Here is a 16,530-nt window from a genome sequence, read left to right as displayed (position 1 = left end):
AAAGAGTGTACACGACGATCAGCATAATGATATCCAATTGAAGCAGATGACACGTCTTAAGGTTCGATGCGATCGCCAACTCTTCTATGAAATATCTGTCTCTTATACACATCTAGATGTGTATAAGAGACAGACTTGGCGGCGTTCGTCAGCGGCAGACGCGCGCCTTACTCGTTCGAAGCAGTGAAGCTGCGGTGCTTCTTCAACGAGGCGAGAGGTTCTTCGTCGGAGAAGGCAGTAGAGGAAGCGCTGCAGCAATTCCTAAGCGACGTCTCGAGACGAAAAACGGTGACGACGCTGTCTTTGGACTGTCTCTTATACACATCTAGATGTGTATAAGAGACATGTATGTATGTATGTATATAAATCAGGATAGGATGTAGTAAAAATCTAAACCGTCTTTCTACATGTTATATAAATAAATAGATAAATAATAACAGTGCTCAGATAGGAACATAAGATGTAATAATCATACCAAATGTGGTAGGGGTCACCTAAAACAAACTCAAAGTGTCGTTAAGGGGAAAAGCAGGTTGGACAGCAACTTTGTTATTATAGGACGATACAGGGGTCAGACAGATTTTCGCTTTTAAGTTTTATTACAAAAAAATGTGTATTCAGTACATTTTCGACTGTCTTAAAAATTTGGACCTCGTCGATTTGGGGTGGGGAGCGCGTACTCACCCACTCATTAAAATAACGCTTTATTAACATGTACACTCACATAATGTGTAAATCGATCAAACAATCAATTTTATTATCTGAATTTGTATTCCTATACCTCATGTAGGTATGAATGTCATAAAATCTCTAAAAAATATTTTTAATCTAATGAGATTTGTAATTCATTAGGCCTAACTTAAGACAGATGCCAAAAAGAAAATAGTTTGAATGTATTTCTCACTAGTTCAATCTCTTTTATTTCAGTGTCTCAGATCAAATCTACCGATACATCAATAAGTGCGAAGTCGATGTACGATCATTGTCAGCGGAACACGATGTGTATTAAATTGCCGGAACACAAGATACAATCAAGCCGGATTTAGGAGGTCTTAATTCTACAAATAATCGTGCGCAGATATTTATTATGATTTATATCACTGGATCGCCGGAATTGAATCAAATTTACCAATTATGTTTCTTATACAACGAACAAGTAATACTCGAACGACATACTTAAAAATAATTAGGCCTAAGCATTGTTATATTATATTATATAAAACTAAAATCTTTATATTCTATTTATATTACGTTTATATAGTTCTGATGTAACATTTCCGAATATGCAAGAAATAAAAGTAAACTGTAGTGTAATTTATAATACATCATTGTGTGTACTTCCTTTGTCGTAATCGCATTAATAATAATATTATATATTTCATGATTATTAATCAGTATATAATCGAATTAAATATATTATAATCATTTCGAACTCGAATATAGCATTATTACAGGCTACTACATCTTATAAACACTCTTTCGAAATATATTCACATGACACCAACAAATTTCGAAACTTATCAGAGCAAGGTGCTGTCGAATTTTACAAAACAGGAAATGACGTCCGTTGCTAGGCTACAGTTCATGCATATTCAGTAACACCTGTGCTCATTAGACTAACAATAAAAACTTTTAGCTCAATTTTGACAAAATTGACCAAAAAGATGTTATTGTTAGTCTAATTAGAACAGGTGTCACTGAATATTCATGATATGCATGAGCTTGTTGCTTAGCAACCACGTCATTTCCGGTTTTATGTTTTTGTTGAGGGTGTCCTCAAAAGAATTGCTGTTTAATAATTGAAGTAGCACATATTGATGAAGCAACTTCACTTTTGGTTTAAGCTCGTAATAAGGATATTTTAGCTATTGATTTTATTACAGTAAACACAGACATTAAATAAGATGAGAAGAGATGCACAATTCCATTTGATATTTATTTTCAAGCATTGAAATCTAGTTGGGACATATGTATACATTTTATATTTATATACTGTAGGTATATATCATGTACATCTGGCAAAAATCAATAGACCTGATTTTAATCAGTAATAATACAATATTATTACTATCTATGAATAATTGGAAAGTTCTGTTGCCCTTTCAGTCTGGACATTCTTGTCTAATAGTTGTGGCTTCTTTGTCTACATCACTGGAATAGAAAAATATTAAGAAAAGATTAAGAAACAGAGAAAGAATTATAATGGAGAATCATCAAAACATAATATATAAATAAAAACAGTCATGGGGATGGGCAAATAAAATTTATAAAAAGGGTACTATTCGATAGAAATGAATATATAGATTCATAAATACAGTATAATCAAACAATAAACATAATACTATAACTATATCTTCATACACACATTTTCATGATATAATATTTTTTGAATGATTGTTTGAATTTATTTGATGCTCAACATGCACAAGCAATATAACAAATGGCCGATTCCAGCCCATTTCCAATGAGGTTCAATTTAAATATAAGCTTGTCTGTCATGAGCTGAAAGATAAAGAAGTATTTCACCGTTTTTGACTTTCTTTTGGAGGGGCGCCATGAGCGTTTCCTGTTAAACAGATATCGGCGCTTTATTTCATTATTATTATTATCATTCTTATTGTTATTATTATTATTATTATTATAATTATTATTATTACTATCACTAGGCCTATTGTTATTATTATTACTAATATAGGCCTATATAAAATGCTCAAATGCTCTGTATATTTGAAAAGGGGAAAGTGTGCAACCAGCCCCCGCCTAAATTATTCAAAAATGGAGGAAAAAAAAGAAAATTGTATTCATATTAAAGTCGTTTATGGAGGTGACATAATCATAAATCCATATGTGAAAGTCCCCCCTGGATCCCCCCTCTATTTCGAATTTCTGGATTCGTCACTACAGTAGTAGCTTTATATTAATAAAGACGGTGTCATTTGTGACTACCTCGATCACTTTCGCTGTCCTTTAAAATAATATAGAAAATATTTTTGTTGGGCTATAACAAATTTCGATTATTCAAGGTTAGAAGATGTTCTATGAGAAAAAGCGGGCGTGGTCGAGCGTCGCTAAAAACCCATTGAAAGTGGTCCAGGGGACGTAGACGCCCCCACCCCCTGAAAATGACAATTTAGGGGTTTCAATCGAATTTGTTTTCTATTAATGTGTACAAAATACATATGATTTTTAAAATGTTTTTTTGTCTCCGACCGGCCTTCCCTAGCCCCCCCCCCCTACACACCCGTAGCGCCGCCACTGGCACCAGATATATATTAGGCCTATTATATTATATTATAGACTCTTGGTAATAAATTGCATAAAATGTAAATGAAAAAAAACAAAACAGATACGAATCTACAATGTAAACAGCAAACGGAAGTTAACAAGCCCTAAGCTGTAATTACTGTAAATAACGTTTCTTTAGCCAGTTTCAGGTCTTTGGTGGTTTTAGCGAGTCACTTGGAATGTATGTTGTTGAATAGAATGCACCATGTCAGTGCATGCCTCCGTCGAGGAAATTGTCAATGTCTTCAATGGGGCTGCCTAACAAACTTAGGAAAAACAGTAACCATAAAATGATGGCAGAATTCCCATTTAACTAGTAAATTAACGATCCAAAATGTTCAATACTGTACTTACATTTGTTATTAATTGCAAAGATTTCTTCGTAATCCATTGAGTAATGTTTATAGTAGAACGCCACCTGGAGTGTTATAAAAAACAATTCATTATTTTTTTAATGCGCCATTCCTTTATGACGATGAGGATGATAATAATAATAATAATAATAATAATAATAATAATAATAATAATAATAGTAATAATAATAATAATAATAAAAATAATAGTGATAAAAACAATAATAATAATGATGATTATAGTGGTGGTTATGATGATATTGGTGATGTGGATATGTTGGTGTTGGTTGTTATGATGATGTTGATGACGGTTGATTATTATTATGATGATGATTATGATGATGATGATGGCGGTGATGATGATGTCAATAATTATTATTAGGTTGATGACTGTAGGATAAGAATCGACTTTAAAAATAAAACGACTCCGGTGGAATCAGTATATAGGCTGTGACACAGAAGTATTAAAGGTCAAGCCGGCCCTAATTACTTGCAATCAAAATTTATCACCCTTTTAACGTGAGGGACATCCATTTTTGTGTGTGTGCTATTTCTCGACAGAGGAGCCATTTTTTTCAACCATGGTGTTGTACAAGTCCGCCCCTAGGGGAGCGGGTAGCGATTCTTTCCCCGTACGAAACATTTGCATGAAACTTCACTCGGGCCATCTCGGATTGACTCGACTCGGGAAGCAGACACTTTGCAATGTCGTGACGCTCGAGTTTTACTTGTATTGCTCTTTCTATGTTTACCTACGGTAGGCCTATGAAATCTTACGGATAACTAGCCCAAGGGAATATCTTTTGTGCTATTTCCCCTTAACGTCGTTTTTTAAATGTTCTTTAATTTCTCCATTGTCTAAGCTCCTAAGGTATGTTTTATTAACATAATAATTAATAATATTAATGAATAATAATAATAATAATAAATAATAATAATTAATAAATAATAATCATTTCGGCATTAATTAACTTGGTCTAGCCTTGTAATCAAGAACCTGCAGATACTATTTACTATATAACTACGCTTTGGCCTCATTTATACATTCATTGGTGCTCTGCCATTTTGGCAAGCCTTTGGCATTAAGTATTTTAGAGCTGCCAATTCTCAGCTCTTCTCTTAATTTGAAAATAACTGTCACCCTGTTTCATTTGATAAAGAAACGCGCTATTCCATCCTCTTTGTGCTTTCCCCTGAAAGCGTATATTTTTAGTAGTTAGTTGGCCTATGTAATTATGCAAAACCCAGATCTAACTAAAAAAAATAAATAAAATTGTCACAGTATGTAACTTAAGTTCAAATAACACTTTCCATTACTCGTGCAGCTCAATCAAATATTATATGTCATTTTAAACGACCCATTAGTATTAGCATGGTAACATCAATGAATTTTTTAAAAATCAGACAGCGACGTTCTCTCAGAACCCTTTGACCTCCTGAATTCTGCAATATGAGATTTTCGGCCCGGGTCGATTCAGTCGAGACGGCCTGAGTGGAGTTTCATGTAAATGTTTCGTACGGAAAAAAAAATCGCGACCGGCGAGTGGTTCTACTGGTTACCAGCATGGGGGAAGATCATGGGGAGACGGGGGACACGTCCCCTACTCCCCTACATATTTTTAAGGGGGTTTTGGTAACACTCACTTTTCGACCGCAACAAAATTTCATAAGTAAAGAAAATGCCTGAAAGTTGTTGAATTGAACTGCATAATTAAAATACAGTACTTTACATCTTATCTTATAGCAAGATTCGGGTACCTCTGCCCACTAACACATGAATTATCTGTAATACACGACTCGAGTGCGCGTGCCTTTATAATATTTGAGAAGTATGAGAAAAAGTATAAGAACCGGGTTTTCGGCACACAAAGTAGGTAAATGAAAGTAAATACATCAAAGACAATTAAGTTTTATTTTCTATTCTTGCCGATAATTGCAGATAAAAGATCATGTGATGTGATGTGATGATGATGAATGTTACTAATCCAATTACTTGTTTTTATTAACTATTTGATCATATATGAATTTTACTATATAACAGTGCCATTTCTTGAAGTATTATTCCCCAACCATGATGGGGCTGAGGTGGGTGTTTTTATTAACTATTTGATCATATATGAATTTTACTATATAACAGTGCCATTTCTTGAAGTATTATTCCCCAACCATGATGGGGCTGAGGTGGGTGTGGACTCACGGCTTTGAAGTAAGTAAAGTAAATACATAAAAAAGACTGTTTTAAGTTTTATTTTCTATGGTACACCACGCATATTTCAGTAATTAGATCTCTATGGTTGCGGAAAATCGATGATAAAAGATCACGAGAAATTTGTTGGCGGTTCATTTTTACTATAATGGTGATGAGATGATGACGAATGTTACCGGTACCGTACTATAAATGTGACATTTCCGGCCATGAGAGGTACTATTTCCCACAATTTTCGCACCTCAGCCCCAACCATGCTGGGGTTGAGATGGGCGTGGACTCACATCCTATTGAAGTGATAAAGTACAGTAATATACTAAAAACAATGTTTTTATGTCTTATTTTCTATGGTCTCATCACACATACTAATGATTCTATGGTTGCCGAATTCAATGATAAAAGTTCATGAGAAATTTGCTGGCGCTTCATTTTGACTATAATGGTGATGTGATGATGAATTTTACTAAAGAGTGTCATTTTCTGCCATCTAGAGGTACTATTTCCTCAAATTTTCGCAACTCAGCCCAAACATGGTGGGGCTGAGGTGGGTATGGTCTCTCCCCCATCCCGCTCTTACAATGGCCGGACCTTGCAAAATGCTTCCGAAATGCACGCCATCGTGTCGATAGCGTATGAATATGGTCGACACATACATATTCTGCGATTTATATAGACCTATTTAATCACGTTCTCGATACTGTTATCCGTGTTGGCCATTTACCAACCTGGAACAAAAAAAAAGGCTGTTTTTACCAATACTGTGTAGCAATCTATGTTACTATTATGTCAAAGGCTAAATAGCTTAACATTTTTGTTTTTGTTTTTATTGCTTTGTAAGATACAAGATATATTTTATTGTCATTGTATGTTCAAGACCAATTAATTTTATTTATGCCATTAAGATAATTGATAATTTAAGTACACTTTATTTTAAATTTTTGTCAGTGAATTCTTTTTTTTTTGTTCGTGTTTTTCTGTCATTAATTAAACTACTGTTTCTTTGATGTCTCTTATAACGATATCTGCTAAGCATGGTTTCAACACAATCGCTACACTCTATCGCCAAAAGCTTTCGTTGATGCTGATTGGTCAGTCGAATCGGAGAGCCTTCCCGATTGCGTCGGTGACTGCTACGCAGTACAAGGATTGCACTGAAAACACTGAAGCGAAAGTGTAGTGATTTCAAGGAAACCATGCTTCAATTTTCAAACTACAGTACTGTATTTTCCTTTGAGGAAATACACCCTCACATACTGTTTACACACAACCCCTCACACCCATATTCTCATGTCCACTTTAGCTGTCACTTGCTACTAACTGAAGTACTGCAATCCGGAGTAATGATTATAAATAAAATGTAATCAAAAAAGTATTATAATGGCTAATTGTAAATTACCATATAAATATTATACACAGACACTCGAATTATGGGTATGATATTTTATTCTGAAATACAAAAAAATGCTGTGGTGCAGTTTTGCATAAGTTTCAGTTATGGACAACAGTTGGTAACAACCATAGATAAAGTCATCTATGGGAACAGAGGTAATTTGATGAAAGAACACAAAAGACTACATAGAGTATGCAATCTTCACAAGTCCAACTGTAAATGCAGTGTTAATCTGCTCTGTACAACTCAGTATTTGGCACTTGGATAACGCCATAAATATATCGCTGGCAGTTAATGAACTGTATAGTGATTGATGATAATCTTGGTCCTCTAATAACTGTGTTGTCAACAACAACTTGCTTATACTTGCCCTTTAAATTCAACAAAGTTTTTATTTACAATACAAAATGGCAACAGATATCAAATGTACAATTACAGTATTGTATCATCCCAACTGCTTCATGTAAAACATTTATGTACTGTACATCGTGTCAGGATGAAACAAAAACCACCAGCCACAGATGACTTTGTTCCTAATAAAACAGAACATCATCTATGATTCACATGAGCTGTTAACAGATTATATCATTACATACGTTTTCTCATTAACTTACTTGCAATATAACATAATATAATTGTTATATAACATAAAATATACTTATTATATCACATAATATAACATAGTTGTTATATAATATACAGTATATAGCATAATATAAAATACTTGCTGTATATAACATAATATAACACACTTGTTATATAACATACTCTACAGCATAATATAAAATACTTGCTATATAACATAACTATTTGTTGTATAACATAAAATATACTATGCTATATAACATAAAACATACTTGTTATATAACATTATATAACAGACTGCTATATAACATAATGAACAAATAGCTATATAGTTCAAATAATGAAGACTTTCATTCTGTAAGTTCTTCACACACTCATCTATACAATTTTATTTTGAAAGCAGTATTTCCCGTTAATCTATGGCTTTGTTATTTTAATTCATCGGAAAGTTATTCCTCAAACATTTTATTATAAATTTTATTAAAAACAATCAACTCTCTTCTGGAAACATGAACACACCACAGTTTAGTAAATTGTAAAAAAAGACAATAAAAGAGTAAAATTAACTAAGAATTATGAACATTTATTACATAAAAAAATTACAGATAATTTTCAAAAAATGGAAAAATATTAATGGTAGTATACTTAGGTAAAATGTCACATCTGTGTGCATGCAGAATTAATATAAATTATCAATAACATCATAATTAGACATGCAGTTGGAAAAAAAGATGGCAAAGGAATAGGGCAATTTTGGGCTTAAAAATGGGTTTGAGGGCCAAATTGAATTTTTGATTTAACACCAAGGGCTTCACTCACGCTTAGGCGCTGTACGGAGAAACTTTGAAACTTGCCCTGTAAGAACCTCCATGCAATTTATAATTATCAATATTATTATTATTTTGTTATTAATATAATTTTTTACAGATTATCAGGATCGGGCCGTAAGAAGAACAGGATTTTTTTTAGCCCAAGATTGTAGTCGGATCAGACTCTTAAAACAAACACATGGGTTAATTTATTTTTGTGAGCTGTGCTTTGCCCATCTGTGGCATAGGGAGTTGCTGTTAAAATACAAAATGATCAAAAGTTTGTTGAATGATTAGTAGACTATAACTCAAAATGATATAATTTTTGGTTAGTTTATCAATTAATTATTATCATATTAAAATAAGTAAATAATGAAAGAAACACATCTTTACAATCAGTATGCATAGCATGGTATATTGAAAATATACATATTTTAAAGAATAGCGCAACAACAAAATACTAATACCATAATTGTGTTAAAATTAGAATATAATCTACAAAATCTTTTACTAAAAGAAATAAAAAATAAAACTTATATCACGCTAAAATCTCACAAATTCATCGGCATAATGTACGTCACAAAAAATATATCAACTAACAGAAGACTGGTGGAAGGTATTGGTGACTAAAGTTGGAGATAAGGAAATAATGTACAGCATTTAACAAAATAAATATGTAAACGAATAACAATACAAATATTAATTCAGCGGCGTAACGCATTCGAGCTCGCACTGGCTAAGCCAGGGGCCCAGTAAAGACTTCAGCATACTAATTAGCATTTTTTTTTTGTCAGGCCCATGGGTCCTCAATCGGCCGTATTGGGCCGTGAATGAGCAGAACAAGCACAAAAAAAAAAAAAAAAAAATGAAATACGCCCTAAAACCTCATAGCGTGGGTTTACATGACTGGGGTTCTATGAGTGCCCAGTCCAAGAGTAGTAAGCCCTGAAGAAGCTGTGGTCAGACAATGGCCCTGGGCCTCTTTGTTACGCCACTGTATCAATTTAAAAAAAATCATGTAAATGATAACTGTTACTATTATTATTTTTGATATTGAGTTTTAGATTGTTTTACATATAATCACCAAGAGATAGGTACAAGCAATTCAAATTATGAAAAAAAAAAAAAAAAAAAAAAAAATTAATACAAAAATATTTATAATGGCATATAGGCATAAATATTGGAACATAAGTAGCCAGTGCACCGACTTATAGTCTGAAGCCAACTAATTTAGATTATTAACTAATAAACTTGTTTATCTAAAGCATTATGACATTATTTTGCAATTAGAAGAAAATGTTTTATAATAAAAAGAAACATAAACCACATATAACATCAAGATAGACTGACAATGAAGAGTTTAAAACAAAAGCTGGTGAATATGAGGTTACAATAAAAATATACAAATCTAATATAGAAAATGGATATATGTCAAGATTATAAGCATGATAACAATAACGACAATAATGACAACAACGATGATCACAATAAGAAACGAGATACAGTCAAGACTAGCGATTACAAAAATGCAAAATGGAAGAGGATAAAAAACAAAAAAAGTACTTGTTATAAATAGTTGTTGCCTGTTAGTACCAGATATCATTGGTTATCATTACTAGTCTAAACCCTGTTAGGATGTCTTCAGATATGTATATACAACACACAGTGCTCTTAAAAATGCGTCACCACAGCCTCTTCTATCTACTACTGTCAAATAATGATTTCTACTTATATACATTAATATATAACAAAGTAAAACAATAGAGGAGTTGTCAGTTGATTCTTGGACCTAGTCTATAGGTTTTTATACAAAATATAGAATATACAATACTGTTTACTGTCAAAAATATATAATGACCATGCATCTAATAATTCACATAACCACAGTATGGTTGGTAAAGAAAGAAATATTTTTTTATACAACATTTCTTTTAATATAAATGGTTTTTGTTTCAAATTCATCTATAAACAATTGATAATAAAATCCAATTTGTTGTTACGCTTAAAAGCACCAAACGATACATGAGATAAATCATTTACCAGAATACATTTTGAGATTTAATGCAGAAATTAAATAACTCCTGCAATTATGAAAAGAAAACTTTTACACTAATATAATCGCAGATAACGTAAAGTAGGGTCCTCAGTTGCGACAAATTCAAAAACTCAAAACTTGTAGAATCTTACAGCACAGTACACAAGATCAAGGTTTTGTTATTTAAAGTCTCTTTCCCAAGGCAATAACATCCTTGTGTGGATAATCTGACCTACACACGCGCCGCTTCGTATGTTTCACGATCGTAATCCTCGTATTGAGGGTAAGGTGATTGGCGGGCACTTGATGGTTGCGAACGGTACTCGCGATATTCATTGTTGTAACCGTAATGATCTCTGTAATTCGGTACCGGTTTGCGGTTCTCCCATCGTTGATCATAATCCACACAATGATTTGAAGTGGGAGAGTGTGGACGATAACGCTGATATTCACCGCGATAATCAATGTCAGTGGCAGATGGACGACTGTAGTTTGAGTGATTGTCCCTGCTGTAAATTGCTTCTTTACGCTCCACTCGTCTGTAGCTTTGATCGTAGGATCGATGTCGGGAATGTACTGGTCCATTTTCAAGGTGTGTAGTAGAATGAAACTGCGATTTCTTAGGACTACCATTCTTCCTTCTGTAAAATAAAATACAGAAATAAATATTAAAATTTTTGGAATCTTAACATGACTGTATTCAAATTATTTCTGCATCTCATATAAACAAATCAAATAAATTTTAAAAAAAAATATTTTGTAACAAAGCATAATGTTAAACTAAAGATAACTTAGAAAAATAGTTTGTTTCCACAAAGCTCAGTAATAATAAAAAATTTGTATAGTTGACAAAATACAATTTGTCACATAAAAAATGACTAATTCATCAATTTCTTTCTCTGTAACAAAATCGCCTTTTTGCAGTTTGATCACTGATGCTTGGCAAAAAAAAACTTCCAATCAATATTTTGATGATATTTGAACAATGGCGACTCATCCTTGTGAAATTAATGAGCAATAGTGGGTAGCATTGTTGTATAAATTACTGTAATATAACATTAATAATCTTGGTACTTAAATGGTTAGACTCTCATTGCTCCATTATTTGCAATGTTATTAAATATTGATCAGGAATGTTTAAACAGCCTAATTTACTTGCTGGTATAATTTACATGATAGTCTTACCTGTCTAGACTGCCATAATCGGGTGGACTACTAGCTCTTCTTATTCGTGAATGGTGCGACCGTTCTTTACTGTGTGGACGTCTTTCATCTTGATGGAATCCATAATCATCTTCTTTGTACCTACTTCTCTCACTTCGATGCCGACTTTTATCTCCGTTTCTCTCGTCCCTGTGACTACGCCTGGTTTCATATATTTCATTGTCCTTTTCATCTTTTCTTTTGTAGCTCTCGTATATTTTCTCTGATTTTTCAGGAACTGAACCATTTTTTTTCACATCTTTATGATCTTTGGATTTCTCATTTAAACGTTCTTTTGATTTATCTCTCCCTTGCTTCACTTTTTCTGTATCGTTTGATTTTTCATTCTTTTCCTTTTTCATTTTTTCTTTGCTTTCAGATCGCTGTAATTTTTTTATTTTCTTTTCTTCTTTTTCTTTTTCTTTACTTTCCTTGCGTTCTAAACTTTTATTCCTCTTCAGTTTTTCCTTACTCTCTTTTCTCTCTATTTTCTTACCATTTTTTTCTTTACTGCTATCGACACGTTCAAGCTTTTTATCATCAATGTCTTTAAAACTCTTTTTGACCTTTTCACTTTTATCTTCGCCTCCTTTTTCTTCCACCTCTTTTTTTCGTTCATCCTTTTTCTTAATTTCATCATAATTGTCTCTGGAATGTCTAACATTATCTGAATATTCTTTTGACTTTTTCCTTTCTCCAATTCTATCATATACATCATCTTCGTGGAATCGTCCTCTGTTTCTGTCCCTTTGACTGTCTGGATATCGTGGGACATCATAAGTTTTTTCATCATTTTGTGACCGTCTTGAATCATATATTTTAGCATCATCTCTGTACCTCTGTTCATATGGTTTTTCTCTGCGCTGCCAACTCTCATATCTCCTCTCGTCTCTTGCAGAGCCATTTCTTTTTTCCTTTTCATGATAGTTATACTCTTTGTGTCGTTCATCCGTGTGGCCATCAGGTGGGTACCGATCTTCTCGCTCATCGTTATAACGTCTGTATTGATCATCACGGTAGCTGCTTCTGTATCTTTCCTCATATTGTGGTTCTCGCATTTCCCTCCCGTCATTGTCAGGTCGTGACCGCCTTTTATTCTCATGGTACCGAGTTTCATCATATCTATCGTAAGGATCATATGATTTACCACGGTGCGGTCGTTCATTTTTCATATGTTCTCTCCTCGTATCGTATATACTGTCCTCGATATCCCTGTGATTTCTATGCCTATATTCCTGGTAAATTCCTCTATCGTCAACAGAATTTTCACGGTAGTGCTGCTGTTGAAGAGAACAAAATTAATTGATTACTTTAACAGTTTATTTAAATTTTTTTGTACTATACATACATTATAGATAAGATACAGTATATTTATATGTTATAGATAAAATATATAAATATATGTATGTATTAATGAACATATGGATATATACATATACTATTATATATATACTGTATTATTTTGAAGTTATGCAAGTAATTTTAATTATTGATTTTGAAATCTAATGAATACTAAAATACAATATTCTAAGTTAAAATTAAAGGTTTGAAGATAATATTCATTGGAGTTGTGTTAAAATATTAAAGGATAGATACTTCAAAATAAAATACAAGGTTATCTCTGCTAACAGAAAAGGAAGATGAATTACATTCTTTGAAAAAAAAAAAATCTAAAATAAATACCGATATTGAGTTCTTACTTTTGGTTTAGAATAAATGGATTCTCCTCGATACTCCTCCAGGTACTCATCATCATCATCATCCTCTTCGTCATCTTTATATCGTCCATTGCGTTCTCTGTGTTTTTGTTGATGCTGTTCTCGTAGTTGAAGCATTCGTTCTGCCTTACTCATCGCTTCACGTCCCTCCTCTTTCTTCCTTTCTGCTTCTTGATCTCGTAATTTTTTGTGTTGTTCTTGAATTCTAAAGAGAAAGGCATAAAATGAAGTGATGAAAATATTTTAGCTACAAAAAATTAAGTAAAAGAAATGATGTAAATCTTGATGTGCTTTTTGTTTTATTTAAGCCATTTGGTGGGGGGGGGGAGTCTAGGGGAAATATATAAAATGTCACAAGGGAAAATAGCCAGGGGAAAATATCGTGAATGGAGAGGGGCAGTAATTCTATAAATATGAATATCATATTCACATATGTAATGTATAGTATTACATATGTCTTAAGCAAAAGTCAAAGCAATTATTAACTGACTGTGGCACTGCATCAAATATATAACAGAAAACTACAGGCATAAAAAATAAATTGAATCAGGAATAAATAATTAATTAACATTCATTATCACCAAAATTTAATGTAAAATTGATAGTGCTTTTATTATTATTCATACTGTTCATATACAAATCACCCTTGTGGGAGAATTGAATGTGGGTAAATTATAATACTATTTTAAAATTACATTTCCAGCCAAATTTGACTCAATTGAATGGATTGCTACATCAGCTACGATGATTACATTCTATTATAGATTGACATACAACTGCTAGATAAAGGTTTTTTACTTTGTAATGTGCTGGTATGATGCTGTGAAAATATAAGGCTCTGTCTTATCTGGCAAATTTGTGTTATGTGCCCATTATATAAGCATAATGATGTCATATTATATACCTAAATACAGGCATATGACATTTGCCACATAAAATTTGATAGTGGAAAGGGCTTAATGTGAATTTATCAAGATCTTTAGATTAATATTTGTAGACGTTACAAAAATCACAGATGTGGTATTTGTGCATGGGATAGTAAGATGATGGATGTGGTCTCTATGCGCCGTGTAGGATGATGGATGTGGTATGTGTGTCTGGGGGAGGGGAATATTAGATGATGGATATGGTATGTGTGCCGGGACTATCAGAATGATGGATGTGGTGTGTGTGCACGTGCGTGGGGTATTAGGAAGACGGACGTGGTGTGTGTTTGTGTGTGTGTATGTGTGGGGGTATTAGATTGATGGATGTGGTATGTGGTGGTATTAGGATGATGGATGTGGTATGTGGGGTATTAAGATGATGGATGTGGTATGTGGTGGTATTAGAATGAGGGATGTGGTGCATGTGTGGGGTATTAGGATGATGGATGTGGTATGTGGGGGTATTAGGATGATGGATGTGGTATGTAGGGGTATTAGGATGATGGATGTGATATGTGGGGGTATTAGGATGATGGATGTGGTATGTGGGGGTATTAGGATGATGGATGTGGTGGTATTAGGATGATGGATGTGGTGGTATTAGGATGATGGATGTGGTATGTGGGGGTATTAGGATGATGGATATGGTATGTGGGGGTATTAGGATGATGGATGTGGTGGTATTAGGATGATGGATGTGGTGGTATTAGGATGATGGATGTGGTATGTGGTGGTATTAGGATGATGGATGTGGTATGTGGGGGTATTAGGATGATGAATGTGGTGGTATTAGGATGATGGATGTGGTGGTATTAGGATGATGGATGTGGTATGTGGTGGTATTAGGATGATGGATGTGGTATGTGGGATAGTGGTATTAAGATGATGGATGTGGGGTTTTAGGATGATAGATGTGATATATTAGATGATGGATGCGGTATGTGGGAGGGAGTTTTAGGATGATGGATGTGGTATGTGGGGATATTATGATGATGGATATGGTATGTGGTGGTATTAGGATGAAGGATGTGGTGTGTGTGTGTGTGTGGGTGGGGAGTATTAGGATGGGGGATGTTGTGTGTGTGTGGGATATTAGGATGAGGGATGTGGTGTGTGTGTGTGGGGGTATTAGGATAATAGATGTGGTATGTGGGGTATTAGGATGATCGATGTGGTATGTGGGAGGGGTATTAGGATGATGGTCGTGTGTGTGTGCGTGTGTGGGGTATTAGATGATGGATGTGGTATGTGGGGGTATGAGGATGATGGATGTGGTATGTGGGGGGGGGGATATTAGGATGGTGGATATGGTATTTGTGTGATTAAAGTTTTACTTACCTTTCTTGTTCATCTTCAGCTTCATACCTTGCTTTCCTCCTGTCCTCATCATCTGACTTAATCTTCTCATCTTCGTCATCTTCATCATCTCCTTTATCATCTATACCTGGCTTACGATTTTTGCCAAACCTGAAAACCCAACAAATTAAATTCCTTATAAGAGATTTAAAAGTAATTAATAACTAATCAATGGACATGATATAAATATTGAAGTCAATAGCAAAATGTCATAATAATAGATAAACAACCTTACGTCAAATGTTACCATGGAAACAGTCACTAATACTAATCTATCAATCCTATCTGACCTTCTTCAACATTTGACAACTAATTACTATATTATTGATCCTATGTTTGTTTCAATGTGTGTCTTGTGAGTGTACAATGAAACATGCACACACATAGAAATCAAGTATAATTTACAAGAATACTACAAAAAGGTATCTAAAAAATATCTATAGGGCAATTCCATAAGTTCGGACGTACATTTCAGACACTTTGTGAATCTATATTTTCATAATGAAGCTTTCAATTTACTTTTTTTAAAGTTTGCATTACATCTACTGGTTAGTACTATCAAGCCTACAATTTTTATTTTTTAACTCGTATGCGTTACGGAGATACGGGTCAAAATGACCCCGTGACGGACGTAATCAGAGAAAGTGACTTTTCCTACGTCACT

General features: G+C 33.6%; 1 protein-coding gene across 1 annotated transcript in view; it reads right to left on the bottom strand.

The window, feature by feature from the left end:
• Positions 1–7,269: 7,269 nt before the first annotated feature.
• LOC117109848 (partitioning defective 3 homolog) overlaps positions 7,270–16,530 on the bottom strand; it is a gene marked incomplete at its 5' end in the record, with an annotated part of 82,273 nt that continues 73,012 nt past the window's right edge. Inside the window, 4 exons of the mRNA XM_033252292.1 lie at positions 7,270–11,304; positions 11,849–13,146; positions 13,567–13,789; positions 15,849–15,977. Coding sequence (XP_033108183.1) covers positions 10,896–11,304; positions 11,849–13,146; positions 13,567–13,789; positions 15,849–15,977 — 2,059 coding nt within the window. The remainder of the gene's footprint in view (positions 11,305–11,848; positions 13,147–13,566; positions 13,790–15,848; positions 15,978–16,530) is intronic.

The sequence above is a fragment of the Anneissia japonica genome, unplaced genomic scaffold (assembly GCF_011630105.1).
Source record: "Anneissia japonica isolate Jap-2015-1 unplaced genomic scaffold, ASM1163010v1 scaffold585_len4108843_cov191, whole genome shotgun sequence".
NCBI classification, from domain to species: domain Eukaryota; kingdom Metazoa; phylum Echinodermata; class Crinoidea; order Comatulida; family Comatulidae; genus Anneissia; species Anneissia japonica.
Note: the sequence above shows the minus strand (reverse complement) of the source record. Positions and strands in the feature narration are given on the sequence as shown.